We start from the raw sequence: 16,134 nt of genomic DNA, 5'->3' as shown, positions 1-16,134 counted from the left end.
AAACTCATGGCAGGTCAGAGAAAGGAGTTCTGACCATTAACAGGAAAGTGATGGCATTTAGAACAGCCTAAAAAGCAATGAGGAATAATACTTATCTCTGAAAATATTAGCATGTAGAAAAGAAAAGGAAGCATTTATACTATCTCCTTATCTTTCTGTAGCAAATTTTCAAGAAGAGCAAAATGTACCCATAGCATCATTGTTATTAAAAACCTTGGCTAGAATAAGAAGCAGGAATTTTATTTTCTTTTGCTTTTCGTTTGACACTTCACTAAGTTCTCCTGCTACAAAGTTAAGTACACATGAATGCCTGCCATGGCAAAAACAATAAGCACAGTTCATGATTTTGGCTTGTCTTTGTAGAACAGTGGTACACAATATTTTCTTAGTAAAACGTTTTGATGCACTTTTATGATTAATGCTTATTGAAAGAATTTCGTTAGCATTTTAACAGACACGAATTTTACTGTCTCAACAATAACAGAATTTGCCATACTTACACAGCTATAACTACACCACCAGGTCATTGACTAGCATCTGAGATCAATAAAACAACGTACTGCATATTCTTATACAAGCTTGAACACATTATGTTTTGTCTTTCCCGTTACAGAACATTTATTATTCTATATGTAGCTTAAGTACTATTGTCTTTTAAGACAGTTACTGTAAAAACCCCAAACATTTATACTTACAGTTCCAGGCCTTGTGAAGTCAATGTTGTGTGCTACAGTTTGTTTCAAATGATTGCTAAACAAGCAAGCACAAACACTTTGAATATACTCTGGTGTAATCTAAAAATTCGGAAACAAAATGAGAACAGGATTACATAAAATTTACACTTTCTACGAGACAAGTGTTTCTATATTAAACACTGTTTCTTTAGGTTTTTTAAAGAGTAAGAAATCACACACCTGAGGCTCAGTGACACAAGCACGAAGTATATACTGCAACTACTATTCTGTACAGAAATTTTAAAACCTGTAAATTCTCTTTATCTGGGAATCGTTATGCTATTCACAAGACTAGTGCTTAACACTTTCAGAGAGTCTAGGAGAAAACCAGATTTTGTCACACCTCTATTTGCATACAGATTTTTGGGAATCAAAAGGTTCAAAATCAAATCAAATTAAAAAATGAAGCAGTTTTGAGCTTGAAACAATGCTGATGTGTTTCCCTAAAGAGCAGAACTTACACAACTGTCTGGTACAGCAGAGAGAATAAATATGAATTACACAGTACAGAACTTTGTTTTTCAATGCAAAACATCTCAGTGGGTTTAGTGTTTTTGTTTTGGGAAATCTACACTTCAAGAAAACAGCTTAATTTCAGGAGAGTTAGTACCTTCCCCAGAAGAGAGAAGAGAGGATGGAGATTATAGAAATGCAACTGGGGACACTTCCCAGACCTTCAGAAGGACAATGAACCCCTTCAAATTCAGAACGCTGTAACTTCAATCTCACTTTAGTCAGTACCCAGCTCCACCTTGGATTCAGAAATGACAGAATCCAGGATCCCTAACGGAAGAGCACCCTCAACTGGACACACCTGGGAAGCACCAAACGGGTGCCCCGCACAAAGCTCACAAAGGAGACAGAACAACATCCGCAACAGAAGAGAGCCAGCGTCCGGCTCCCGACCACAGAGGGTAATTGGATATCGCCTGGAGAGCACGGAGGTGTAAATGGGAGGCAGCAAATGAACGACTGTGATTTTATTGTTGAGCAGGTACCTTCCCTAATCTTCTGTAAAGCATAATCCACCCAAAGGCAAATTCTTCCCTGCAGTGATAGCAGCAGTGACCCAAGAGCAGAGTAACAAACCATATGGTGCTCATGCTGATGACAGGAGGAAGGTACATATTGACTTTTCAGCAGGCAGCCCAGGAAATGCCAGGTCATTCTCCCTGCTAATAATTCACAGCTCCTTTATAAGCACCTAGAGGCCACTAACATCTGCCATAAAAACAACCTTCAGGTTACACAGAACTTATGCTCCCAGAGGAGCACAACACATGAAAAAGACAATCAACTTCATACAAAACATACTCCTAAGAAAGTTCTACCATCTCCACTTACATACATGTGGCTCATTTCACGTGATGAATAACTCATTCACTCCTATCTCCCTGTTTCCTTTATCAATTAAATTAACAAGTCCAGTTTAGCAGAACAAAGAGCAAATTTTTTCCTTACCAAAATTTTAGATAAGAAGACCGTTTCCACTACTGTGGACTTTAAAAGAGACTTGACTGAAGTTTTAAATACACAATTGTTGATGGGCTGGACTGCAATCAGTAATCACCAAAATGGCCTCTAATAACTGCTGCTGCCAAAGCTCAAAAGGGCACTTGCACAAGGTATCTGAGATGTCTTGCGAGATGGTGATAATTTTTTCAAGATTTCTGAGCCAGCACAATTCAACCCACTTTTTGCACTTCTTTTATCCTCCTTCAGCAGGGCAATGGGAGAACAGCTCACCCAAAGCGCTGTGTTTCATTAGTAAAGGGCCACAGGTCTAACAGAAATGCTCATAACTGTGAAGCTTAATTCACCCTTTTGTCTCCATTTTCTGGGGTGTGTGGAAGCAAGTGTACATCTGGGTCATCTCTTACCATCTTGCCAGTGACTGTGGCCTCCAAAGAATCCACCAGCTCTGCAGTGACTTCAAGGAGACCACGGTAGTCCATCTGCAACTTGCGCAATCGTTTCAGGTTGGTCATGTACCTGTGCTCACGCTTCACTAACTGCTGATGAAGATGTTGCATCATTTCTGTCAAGAGAATAATAAAAAAAGAAATAGCATCACCTATTCAAACAAAAGGACAAAAGAACTCACAAGCCTTTTTACTACTCTGAAGGGACAACCTCAATTTCTGAGGTGTGGAATATGCCTACAAGGATAATTTCATGCCTCTAGCAAGATTCTGTTTCATTGCAACACCTACGAGTATTTATTAAGCCTTAATTGTCCAAAGAATCAACTGCTTCACAGTTGCAGTAGCAACACAACTACAAGGCAATAAACATCATTGAACACATTTGTGAAGAGGATGATCCATTACTCAGTGGTTAATGGTAAACTCTATCACTTACTTTTAATACCCTAAGTTGCTGAAAATTTGTCTTTCATTTCCATTTGAATAATAAAAAAGTTACATTTCTGATACATTTTGTTCCTTCGGGTTCAATTACTTTTGAGACAAAGCAAACTGAGTACCAGAATCTGTGTACTCCACCCCAGTCTCAGACCTAGCCAAGCCAGTGTTCTGCGTGAAACTGGCACTGAACCTAGAGCTGTGGTCCACAGTGCAGATCTCTGTGACCACACAAAACCATGAAGGGAGGCACAATAATTCTATTGTTACAGCTGATGCTGTGTATTTTGCTAGAACATTATGTTTTAAATTAGTTTGCTGAGAAGCCAGTATTGCTTTAGTGCTGTGAAAGTGGCATGGGGCCCATCTGCAAACAGACACAATATTTACCATAGGAGGTTTTGTTAAACAGTGGGAAGGAACCAGCTTGACTGTGGAGTTTCAGTCAAAAGTGGGATTCCCTCTCACAGATTGAAAATCTTTCTGGGTTTAAGTAAAATGTTCTAAACAGACCAATATGACACAGTTTATCTCACTGATAAATGATAAGCCACAGATCCTGTTCAAATCCAGCAAAATGCACTTAAAAACCCCAGACCAATAACCAAAACACCACTAGAACAGTAACATTGAGCAATCCTGCTAAGCTTTTTACAATTCTGTTAGCTATTATACTAATCTCAATTTCAATCAATATTAACTTAAAAATCAGAGTTAAGATGATTTCCAAAGACAACCAAATTATTAGGCCTTGATGATAATAATTCAACTTTGATTTTGTTTTTATTTCACAGCCATTACTGTTAAAATGCTACTACAGCTTTAATATGATACAGCTTCAAAACAAGAACATTTTTCTAAACTAAAAAAAGATTCTGAGAGTAACCACTGCACAAAACTACCTACTCCAGCACATCACTCTGTTGCCTAGATGAGCAAATAGGAATATATTTTTTTTAACTGTGACATAACACATTCAATTTGTAAATTTCCAATGGACGTATCTAGAGCGTGACTTTCACTCAGAGGAAAGTTGGAAGCATCAAATCACAAAGCATAAACCTTCTCAGAGTTTGCTTACTTTTCATAGCCCAGTGGGTAGAATTTCCAGTGATAAAATTTGTCTTCCAACTGCAGTCAGCAGGAAAAAACTACATAACCAAAACTCAATGCAGCTCATGAACACTAGTCTTGGAAATTCAGAAAGTGTCCAATTTAACCTCTTGGCTGTTAAATCCAGGGATTTTCAATTATAAACTGAGAAAAGGGTGTCAGAAAGGAATCACAAAGTCTTGGCATATCTTGCAATTTTGTATCACTATCTTCTCACACATAAGAAGTTTTACTGAAAAGGGGAAAGTCTTTCACAACAGCTTTCCTTCTGAAAGAGCAGGCAGCTCTCATCACTGTACAAGAGCAAGCAGTTGTTCCAAGTTCAGACAGCTGCTGGAAGTGTTGGTCCTGTGCTGCCCCGTTCCCTCACTGCATTCCTGCCATATCCCTCTAACAGCATTCATTTCAATAAATCACGGAGCTACCGGCCCAGGTAAAAATTAGTACTAAATTCCTTGTTTAAAATGTTAAATCATTACCATCCCAGTCCAGATCTGGTAAAAGAAAATGGTACCTTTCAGAGGCATTTCAGCTGACATTTATGTCATCTTGCAGCAGGGATCAAACTGTACCATTACAGGAATCAGAGTAACACTGTGGCCTCTCTCTTTCCCAGACACAACTCCCAGCACTGACAAATGCTTTGTACATATGATAAGCTTATCAAGGAGGAAAAAAAAAGCTCTGGACCAAACACCTACCAGAAACATTATTCATATGTCAATGAAAAGGGGGAAAAATACAGCACACAAGACTAATTTCCTGGTGCAGGAAGATACAACATACAGTAAAGCTTGTGACTCTGCCAAATGAAGATGCTGGCACTGGGTATCATCTGAACTACTGCATGTTTCTACCAGAATTCTTGCCTGCTCTCTTATGTGTGTAATTGCCAAGTCTTCTAACTCCAGTTCCTACAAGCAGCCAAAGAGCTACACATATGCACTGAATCCCATGATAACTTTTTCTAAGTGAGAGATTCCTTTACAACTTACCTACACCTGAAACACTTGTTTCCTGAACCTGTGCTTGCTCTGTCTCTTTCTGTCTAATCTCAGCCCACCTTCACATACTTGTCCAGAAGCACTGACTCCAGCCAGCTGAGCTCCTGCACACAGTGAAGCAGAGCTCCGAGCAGAGAAGCCGCAGGTCTCAGGAGCTGCTGCTGGACACTGAATCTTGCTCTCAGGAGAACCAGGATTCTCCTTCTTGCTTAAAAATCACTACCCATACTCTAAACTGACATTTTTCCACATAAATAGTCAGACTTTAGCAAATCTTCACAGACAGGTAGGTCACACTCCACCTTCTCTAGTACAGGGGTCTGATGCACTTCCACCACTCTAGCCCTCCCCAAAAAGATGCAAGAGTGGCTGTGAACTCATCCACAGGTTTCTAATGAAGCAGTGAAGGGAACAGCAGCTGAACACACTTCCAAATACCTCATCCCCTCAGTTCCTGTTAGCAGAAAGGACACAAAGAAGGTCTGAAGCTCTCTGTGCAAGATGCCAACCATTCTGCAATTTTTTCCTTTCCAGCCAAACTGAAAACATATGGGAGAACTGTAAGTTAAGCCCAACTGCCACACAAATAGCTTTGGAAGTCATACAGGAACTGAAATGCTTTAGCAAATGGGTAAGAAGCCGGACTGTAGCAGGTAATGCAGGCAAGGTAAACACACTGAACACTCCAGGCCACCCTCAAAAGCATTTACACCACCCCACCCAAACTTGAAGAATTTCAGCATGTGAGACTGATGACTGGCAACTATTTACAAAAGGTGCTTTCAGCACTCTGCCATACTGCTCTTCATTCATGTTTTTACTATAAATTTCCTTCGCATTTCCCCTTCACTGATAAAGTAAATATTCTTCAGCAGCGAATAAGTGCTGTGGATCCCATGTGATGTGAGCAGGATACTACAAAAATAACCTCTTGGATCCAAAACCTTCCTATGAGACAGTCCTCAAGTAACCTTTATGAAAAACCCAAACTGACTCAATCTCCAATGCACATGACAGATCTGCAAATTCAGGCTGATCTGCCTGAATTGAATTCCATGACAGTCCCTGCACAAAGCACAGAACCTGCCCAAATTAAAACTAATTAGGCCCCAAATAAATCAGGTGCAATTGTGTAGTTATTTCTTTTTAATAAGAGCATGGGATTATTGCCTTCAGGAAAGTCGTCCACAAGGAAAAATGTAACTTCTGGAAAAAAAAAAATCCAAGACACCTTTCTATTATTCAGTGAAAATCTTATGCAACAACACAAAGCACAAAATAACAAAGAAAACACATGGAACTCACACTGGGAGAAAACCATCTACAAAAAGTAAATCTTCAGGACAAACCTACAGATAAAATAACTCAAGAGGAAAAATAATTTTAAGAATCCAACTGGTCTCATATAAATCCCTAACTAGAAAGTATATGCAGAAAGTCAAGTGAAAAAAAATCAATGAAAGGTAGTTGGAAACCTTAGTTCTATTTATTGAACTGATTTTTAAAAGGTACATGTTTCAAGTGCTACCAGCATCTAACAGGATTCTGTGTTGCAATTATTATTTCTAAAGGACCACAAGTCACACACACATATTAAAGTGTGTATAAGCACCTTACCTCAAAATGCAACACATCAGCCATTCACATTTAAATGAACGCATTTTTATTCAGGATATACTAATATGCACTATTCTAGGAGGCACTATTTAAACAAAATAAGTAAATAGGAACAAAAATCAACTTTGTCTAAGATCATCAGACAGCCATCAGAACAATTGAATGAGACAAAATCTGGAAGCAAGGAAAGGAATCTGAGGCAACTTACTTTCACCAGAACTAGAAAAGGAAAGCTGGTATGCACTTTGTATGGAGTTCTCCACTTGTTTTTACCATGTTTTAGAACAGAATAGATGTTTAATGCAAATCCCACTACTAGACCCTTTCCCACTTCTAGCCCATACTTAGTGATACTGACTGCTTGAACCTCACTGAGCTCAAAAAGCTATCAATAGCTATTACCAAAGCTGGGGCCTGGATTTCCAAGGACTTTCTGCTATGCATCGCTGGTTTCCCCACCCTGCAGGTAAACCTCCCACTACTTTCACAGCCCCTGACAATTTTACAGAGCATCCTTACCACAGCCCAGTATTTACCTTTGTTGCACTGTCCACTCTCCTTCTGTTACACAAGTAAAAGCAGATCAGGAAAATGTGCACCTTTTCAGTGTTTGTTCCAGAAACTCAGAATGAGAATCTCAACCAAGCCTGATATTCCTACTACCCCAGCCAACAGCAAGTGCCTGATGCTCTACAGAATACATAAATCAACAATAAATACATAAAAATCTCATAAGTGCACAACTCACAATGTTGCCTAGGGACTTGACATCTTTTGCTGACCTATGAGTGACCAAATAATTTCCAGAATCCTTAAAAGCCCTGGAAAATTTTCAGCTAGTCCCTGAAACAGCTAATTTAAAAGACTAACAGCTTTAGAAATGTTAAGAAAGAAGTCAGGTTGGGTTGGTACATTTGGGTATCCTGTATTTATACATGGAAACAAAGAATGATCACATGATAAGCATGTAGGTTCATATGGATCTGGAAATGGTCTTTATATGACTTTTGAAAAAGTTTATTTTTGAATGTGGAATATAAACAATGTTTCCTGTCATAAAAACACTGAACTGCACTGTTACTGCAATTTTGCAATAAATCTTAGCAGCACACTGTTGCAATAAATTATACTGCCTCTTTACAGTATTTCTAATTATCTGCAAAGTGTTTTCTTAGAAGGATACAAATATAGTGAGAAGCCGAGGAGTCTGTCTGGCTTTGAGAGCCAGAGACAGGAATGTTTCCAATCTTGTCCTTAAATCCAGTGTCCAAGAATCCTTGAAAAGAAAAACAAATAATGACAGTTCACCAAATATGTACACTCTGCAGAAAGTACTGCGTGGATCACAGCAACTTCCTACTAGTAAACAAGGCAGCAAGCATTGGATTTAAAAGATTTTCCCTTCACTGTTAACTGATTTGTTTGCTCACTCCCCATGAAAGCATACAGAAGTCAGAGGGGAGTTCAGCAGTATTCCTAGATAAAAGTTCTAGAAACACAATGTATCTTTATTTAAAGTACAAAACTGTCACATACAGTTGGTGGCTTGTATACACATACAACAACTGCCCTGAAAGTAAAAGCACCTTTAAAGGGCAAGCAACTTGAGAAAAGGATAAAAAATTATTTTCACATGTATTGAATAGAGCACAAAATTCGCAATTTTGCACTGCTCAGTTTTCATCCTTTGCTCCTCACAAGATCTGGGAATTGTAAGTTTTGTCAGTAACTACTGCAAGCATCATGACATGACACTGGTGGGTACAATGTTTCTAAAATAAGGATTTGGAGAAAAACAGGCAATGCAGGAAAAACAGACCCGCAGAACAAACTCAGAGCATGAACTGGAATGCTGTCCTCTGTCTGACGTAGGGTCTCATACTGACATGGAAATAACAGTTAAGGGAAAAAGTCAAACTACACTTAGGAATCTACCAAATACTCATGTCTTCTATTTCAAGCCTTCAGTGAAGCTGGTTTCTGCTTGAGGAAAAGCCAGCCAATGAAAAAAAAGCTGTCTTCTAACAAGTACCAGGAGCTCCCTAAATTTACTGCTGTATACATATATGCTGCACACCGTTCTCACAGCTCAGATTTGCCCTTATTTCACCATGCTGAAGAGTGTACAGAATTTACTTGTTGCATTTACCAACTCAGTATCCAGACAGTGGTGTACCACAGGACACTGTATATTACCAAAGGAACCTTGTCTCCTACAGAGAGGAATGCATATCATTTTTTAAGATGTTTTACACAAACTGACTGGAACTCCAGCTGTATAAAGCATTAGATGCCTGAGAAAAATATATGCCATAAGAACTCTGCTTCATAAACTAGTGACTCACTGCTGCTCTTTCTCAAACATAAAACAATCTGTGCTTCAACACTAACATGGAACGAGTTGAACAATTCCCACAAGAAAATATGAGTGTGGACTAAGAGCTTGGACACTGGGTTACTCACAATAAACCTGAGGATCTCGTCTTAGATAACACATAAAAAAAAAAAATGCTGCTAAGTATAATTAAAAAAGAGTAGTCATATTCCATCTCTGAGGTCAACCAGTCTATCTCATTGTTTATAGCTAGTCCCAAAGGAAAATGGCAGGATTTGCCTTTTTTTGGTGTTAAACTGGAGCTCCTCATCAGCTGGTACCTCCAAAGTCAGCTGTAGGGCAAGTATCACTTAAGCTTTGATTTGGTATCAAAAGCAGTGTGGCAGCAATGCAGGCTGAAGACATATCCTTGCACCAGAGTGGCTGCCCACAGCTGCTCAGCCAGGAGAGCACAACTGTCCACATGGTCAGGGAAGCATTCAGAGCAAATAACTCAAAAAATACTATACATGCTTTACAAGCAAATTTGTGTAGTATGTCAGTGTAAGTCACCACAAAACCATCTCTGCCACACAGATACTTACCTGGAAAAGTTCTTTAAAGGAAGGATGTACCATGGGGTTTGGAACAAACGGCAAAGCATAGAAGGGAAGAAACTCTGTAGTCTGGCTCAGTGCAGCTCCTTTTGTTTCCAGGTATGCCTTGAAATAAGAAATCCTTTCATCAAGTTCAGCTTTGTCCTAGGAAATAAAGCAGCATTTTTAATTTAGAAAACTACCATTCTAATGCACTGTAAAGCTGGTGAATAAGAGACTCAAGTATATTAATACCAAATTTGAAATTCCAGTATATTTGTTATCTAAAAACCAGTATTTATTTAACTAGAGAACATACTGTATGCTTTCACCAGTCATAAAGGAAAATGTAAACCAATGCTGTTGTTTCTCTCATCCAGGTCCAAAGAAAGAAGAGACAGACAATGGCTTTTTGCATGTAAATTATTCCTGTTCACTTCAGGCTAGACTTTTAAAGAAAAATGCCATTGCTACCCTCAAGGCAGAGAGAAAACACATACTTTAGACATGCTTTATTTCAGAGGTAAGTGCAGAAACAAAAAAATCCTCTTGCACAGCAGTGGGAAGTGGAGCTGGCACACATAACAGAACAAAAGCTCCTTAGAGGCTGGAAAACAGACTGCAGGCATCCAAAGACTCCTGTAAGCAGCTGACAGGTGAAGGCCAGGAGCTATTAAGCCCTGGCTGATCTGGCTCAATCCAGACTTAAATGTCTCTTCATCATAAAAGTCCCATGTAGCAGAGATTTTGTTTTATAACATCTTAGGATTCATATTTCTCAGCATGATATATTGAGCTGGTCAAAACTGAGCTTTGCCATTTAATCAGAAATTACTGTATTTCAACTCACACTTCCAGTCCAAACTTCAAGCAAAATAAATGTTTTAAGAATCTGCTATGATCTACAATCACAAGTGCAAAAGTATTGCCATTTTGGTATTTTCCAAATTGAAATACTTCAGGAACTTTGGGATAAGGACAGCTCCAACTCTCTGTACTACACAATACAAAAGATCTGGCTGAACTAAAATGCAGACTGTGGTCAAAAGTGGATACATATTCTTGGAACGATTCTTAGAAAATATCCCATCCTCATCCACACTAAAGACAAAAAAATGAAGTAAAATAAACAACAGCAATCTGAGGCTTGAGGTGTGAACTAAACTTACAGGCTTTCCCATAGTTTGTTTCAAGAGGAAGATAGCAAAGTAGATGTGGAGATAGAACTCCAGGTTCTGAGCAACTGGATCACTGTCATGGACTGAAGACAAAATATGCTCCTCCCAGAGCCGGAAGAAAACTTTCTGATCACCATCTTCAAATGCTGTAAGCATTTCTTCCTGTGAAAGGGAAAAGCATCAAGTGAAAATCCAAACACAGAAGAGCCACATATTCTTAGCAGCAGGTTAGTGAATGAAGAATTCCAGTGCCACCTGAACACTTCCAATTAAAATTTTTATTCACAAATGTCCTACTATTCAATGACCACCCAAATATTCTTTCTTCACATATCTTTAGTATCTTTGAGAGCCTGAATCAATCATCAATACAAGAAGCAAAGCCCACATTTTCAAGCATATCAGTAAAAACTTAAAGTAGTGTAAATCAAAACTAGTGCCTTAAGTTCAAAATTACTGCAGTTGTGAAAAAAAAAAATAACCCCCAACCTCAAACTTGAAGGTTCTTGTGCTGGAAGAAGACTGCCAGGAGATTTCTTCGAATAATCAAGAATCTGTTCAGACAATTCACTGTTGTAATAACTTACAGGGTGGTTAGTGACCTCTGTTTTCATTATTACTTAAAGTAAGTGTAAATGATGCATTACCTGAACAGGCAATGAATCTTCTGATGAAACATCTGCTGGTTTAGGTAGTGGCTTCCCTTTTATTTTACATTCCTTTTTAAATACTTTCACTGTTTCTTGAAATCCGGCAAAATCCAAATACTGCAAGATAAAAACATGGAGGAAGAACATTTGTTAGATGATTATTGCTTCAATAAGTGATTAATCCTTTTTTTAGGTGATTAATGCTTCAATGAATGGCCCACGAAATGCCAAAGTTTCTCTGCAGGATGGTCCACAAATGCCAAAGACTGCAAAGTGATAAACCAAGAACTGGTAACTCATGGTAGGAAAATACCATCTCTCAATTTCCTCCTGCATCCTAGAGACAATTGAGTACACCATCTCTGAAAGAATGATGCCTCCATGTTTAGCCAGTAATTTCATTCAACCAAAGAAGAAAATTTACTGCTGGCATTTAATGGACATTGAGCCTTTTGAACTGACCGAGCGTGACAGAAGTCAGCACAATTTCAGAGTGTAGCAACACTCAGCCAGATAAAAAACTCCAGAATTCAGGCCTCAGTTACAATGCCTGGCTCTGAATGCAAACACAGAAATCTTGCCTTGCAAGAATCATTTAAAAAAAAAAAAAAGAAAGAAAGAAAGATAGAAAACCAACCTCTTTCACTAGTCCAAGTAACTCGGCCTCATATGCTAAAACATCACCCATTGCTAAGGGCTGCTGCTACTTCTCATCGCTGATACAGCTGGAAAACGGCAAAGAAGGGGGTGTTAGTGCAGAGTACAGGGCTCACACGGCACAGCCCCTCCCCTCAACCACGGCATCTCCGGAGGGCATGAGGAGAGACACTAGCAAACAGACAGACACACACAGAGATACAGAGGAACCTATGCTCCTCTGTGTAGAGCCATGCTCTACGTGCCCCACTCTCACGTCCCAGTCCGTCCTCTCCCACATTCTGCCTTGCCCCAGTCCCACCCCTCCCACATTCCCACCCGCCCCAATGCCCCGGTCTCTCAATTCCCCCCTGCCCCAATCCCCTCTCTCCCCTACTCCTCCCTGACCCCGTCCCCCATTACCACGTATCCCAATCCCTCTTGTCCCCCATTCCCACCTGTCTCGATCTCCCCTCAGCCGCCACCGGTGTCGCCCCGGCAACCGCGGCCCCGCCCCCGCGCCGCGTCCAGGACACGTGACCACTCTCAGCCAATCGCCACCTGGCACCGGCCCGTCACGTGGCGGGGGCGTGCCCGCGGCGGTGGGGCGTGCAGCGCCCCCTGTGGCGCGGCGGCGCAGCTGCAGCGGCGGCCTGAGGTGGCTCCGGGGGGCTCTGGGGGCTGTTCGGGTTTTGAAATGACGAATGGCCTCAACCAGGGCTCTTGTGCCCCCGCTCCGCCTTGGGCCGGGAAAAGCCTTCCCGCATGAAAGTTTCGTCTGAAAGAGATGTCGGGCGAGGAGGGCGGAGCTTTGCAGGGACCGAGGTGGGCGGGAGGAGGCTGAACCCGGTGCGATGAGCAGTGCCCGGACCGCACTGTCCGACAAATCCTTACCTGATGGAAGCCCCGCCAAAGCAAAGGAGAGGATTGACCAAGCCCCTTATCGAGTCTTTGTCCCTTTTCAATTAACTGTGCTAATGAACTTTTCCCCACTAACATCAGGTTTCCAGCAAACGTTAGCTGCACGCTGTAAGACAGCGTTGTATGGTCTCGTAGGTGTTGCCCGGGGTCTCGGTGTGAGAGAGCTGCTTTTCAGTCACAGCAAGGCATTCCAGCCCCAGATGGCAGGGGGCTGGGAGAAAGGAAGAGCTAGAGATGCTCCATAAGGAAAAAATATGGACAAAATAGTCTGGCAACTGGGTGCACAGAAATAGCAGGACAGAGCTTCAGCATCAGGAGAAACACCCCCAGTCCAGCGAGCCTCACTGCCCTCATCACTCCAGCACAGCTTTGGTGCTGCCACCAGCACAGACCAGTGGCCACCTGTCCCATGCCACCAACACAGACCAATGGCCACCTGCCCAGGCACTCAGGAGGAAACTGCAAAACGTCCAGGCCTGCAAGAGAAGCAAGCATCAGGTTTCATCTGTGAAGGAGCCCATGAACTCTGCTGTCCAATGCAGATGTTTCCAGCAAATTATTTTCAGCTGCTTCTCGTCCACCCCTGAACCCCAGATTAAGCTTAAGCTAAAAATAAAAAAGACCTTGATGTGAGGTTAAATTAAACAGAGAATTTGCCCAGCCCTGCAGGAGCTATCTCAGTTCCTCCTCTGGGAGGGCATGGTGGGGAGACAAAAAGTTAATCCATCTTGGTTCTCATTGACATGAAATGGAAAAAAACAATGAAATGGGAGAGCCACCCTAAAACTGAGAACAAAGACAGTGCATCGATATTTCAGGCTCTTTTTCCTTCACTCTGAAGGGGAAAAATTTGTTCCGTGTTTCACCCCTTGCAGGTTATCTTGGGAGGAGCAATGTCCCCATAATTTCTGCTGACAATTAACCTCTCCTGTGCAGCCATTCTTCCCTGGGTCACCAGAGCAGCTATTTATACCCTTGGCCAGGGATGCTGTTGCCACCAAACCAATGTCCTTCCCCTTGGCCAACCCTGCACCCGGGCAGTGGGCAGCAAGGCCATGGTGTCCCCCCAAGCAGTCTGCCCTGCTCCCCAGGACCTGCTGCACCTGGACCCTTACTGTGTAGACCATCCTGTGCCCATTTTCTGTTCATGCTCTGCAAACACAAAGAAAAAATCCAGACATAGACATTGCTGAACCAAACCCTGTCAGGCAGCAGGGCCCACCAGACTAAGTGCACTGGGCAGAGATGTCTGGGATTATAGTCTTGAGTCACCTCTCTGCCATGTGTGGGTAGCACTGATTCCCCAGTGGCAGACACTGATGGCTCACCTGAGCACCTGCACAGGTATTTCTTCTAAGCAAAACCCAGAGCTTTAGCTGTGCAAGCAGTGCCAGGAACTGGAGTATGGAGCTCAAAACAAAACTCCAGATCCGGGCTGCTGCCAGCTGGAACATTTGCCCACACAGAACAGGATTTCAGAGGCCAAGTCAAGCCAGTTCCAGAGGCTGGGGCAGCATCTCCTCCCAAGACACAGAGCATGGGCCAGGCTAATCCCACAAGTGCTGGAGGAACACATTGAACCAGGTCTGCCCAAGCAGTTACTTTCACTGAGGGACCAAAGACCCTTACTTCCACATAAAATCACCTGGGCAAAGATCAGCACCCTTGGTTGAAGGCCTTCAGGCCCATTGGTCCCATCAGAGGTTACAAGTAAACAATACAAGCCTTGCACAGTCCTGAAATGTCCATGATTACCAACTCTCCCATGCTGCCACTGCTACAGGCTCAAGGTGGCCCCAGAGCTGGGCTGAAAACCCAACCCGTCACCAATGCCAAGAGCAGCAAGCAAGGGAAGAGGCTGGGGCTGGCTGGCATCTGACAGGGGTGAGGGTGGAGGGTGCTTCAGCCACCAGGATGCAGAAGATAAATGGTCAACATCATCATGTTATCAGCAGTGCCCATCCTTCACTCTGAAAGGCAAGGAGGAAGAGCTTTGCCTGGCCCTGGAAGGAAGGGGAGAGATAAGGAGGGTGATGAGGAGAGGTGAGAGGATGGGGCCACCGAATCCCTGCAGGGGAGGAACAGCAGTGCTGGGGGGCTGAGGGCTCTCAGCCCCCTCCTTGAAGACCTCTTGCCTTTAAAGCTCCCTTTGTTGAAGGGAGCTTTACCTTCAACATCTCCATCACCACTTCAGTCCCAGCATGGTGCCAAGCACAGGGCTTGCACCCAAGTTAAGGAGTGGAAAAAGGAGGCTAAGGAAATGTCCAGGGCCTCCTGGAGGGACTCTGGGATCTGTCAGAGCAGCATGCTTTAGAAGTGATTTCATTTGCACTAGGATTAATTGAGATGGAACCCATTAGTCAGGAGGGCTAGAGCCGCTTCCTGTCACCCCCGCCTCTCCCTCTGGCAAAGTCAGGAGTATTTAGGTCCAATTAGCCCCTGACAAACAATCAGGGTGGGTCCCTCTGCAGCATCCCCAGACAGGCCCAGGAGAGCAGCACTTCCTCAGCACTAATGAGTCACTGAAATAAATGACTTTATTCAAAGCACTGAGCCAGTCCTGCTGTAATTGGCTTCATCTGCCTGAGAGAAACTGGTCAGACCCCTTAGAACCAGGACAGGATCCCACAGGGTTCCAGAGCCTTCTCAGAGGTTTTCTAGCACCTTTCCAGAAAATTCCTGGACATTTCCTGGCCATTTCTTTGATGTTTTTCTAGTCTTTCTGGAGGTTTCCTGTTGTATTTCCAGAACATTCCTAGACTCTTCCTAGAGGTTTACTAGAACCCTTTTAGGGCTGTATAAGCCTCTTTTGTTTCAACACTCAGAGGTTGGCCATTTCCAAATTTCCCAAGTGGCAATTTCCCTGGAAATTGAGCAAAGCTCAGCACTTCATTCAAGCACCACATGACCTCAAATGGTCACAGAGCAGCACCCTCAGCAGCCTGATTAGTAAACTGAGGAATTGTGTAGAGATTAAAAAAAAAAAAAAATTCCATGTATGGGGCCAT

The 16,134-nt window shown here is 42.3% G+C and overlaps 1 protein-coding gene across 5 annotated transcripts in view; it reads right to left on the bottom strand.

Annotated features, from left to right (window-relative positions):
- The window catches only part of ARMC9 (armadillo repeat containing 9), a 65,404-nt gene extending 52,606 nt beyond the window's left edge, over positions 1–12,798 (bottom strand). For all 5 annotated transcript variants that reach the window (XM_059855581.1, XM_059855579.1, XM_059855580.1 and 2 more), the window contains exons 1-9: positions 12,664–12,798; positions 12,207–12,294; positions 11,567–11,686; positions 10,911–11,081; positions 9,751–9,906; positions 8,015–8,107; positions 7,368–7,392; positions 2,615–2,772; positions 696–794 (exon numbers count right to left, since the gene is read on the bottom strand). In XM_059855581.1, coding sequence (XP_059711564.1) covers positions 696–794; positions 2,615–2,772; positions 7,368–7,392; positions 8,015–8,107; positions 9,751–9,906; positions 10,911–11,081; positions 11,567–11,686; positions 12,207–12,257 — 873 coding nt within the window. In that variant the 5' untranslated portion in view covers positions 12,258–12,294; positions 12,664–12,798. The remainder of the gene's footprint in view (positions 1–695; positions 795–2,614; positions 2,773–7,367; positions 7,393–8,014; positions 8,108–9,750; positions 9,907–10,910; positions 11,082–11,566; positions 11,687–12,206; positions 12,295–12,663) is intronic.
- Positions 12,799–16,134: the final 3,336 nt, after the last annotated feature.

This window comes from Haemorhous mexicanus, chromosome 10 (assembly GCF_027477595.1).
Source record: "Haemorhous mexicanus isolate bHaeMex1 chromosome 10, bHaeMex1.pri, whole genome shotgun sequence".
Lineage (NCBI taxonomy): Eukaryota > Metazoa > Chordata > Aves > Passeriformes > Fringillidae > Haemorhous > Haemorhous mexicanus.
Note: the sequence above shows the minus strand (reverse complement) of the source record. Positions and strands in the feature narration are given on the sequence as shown.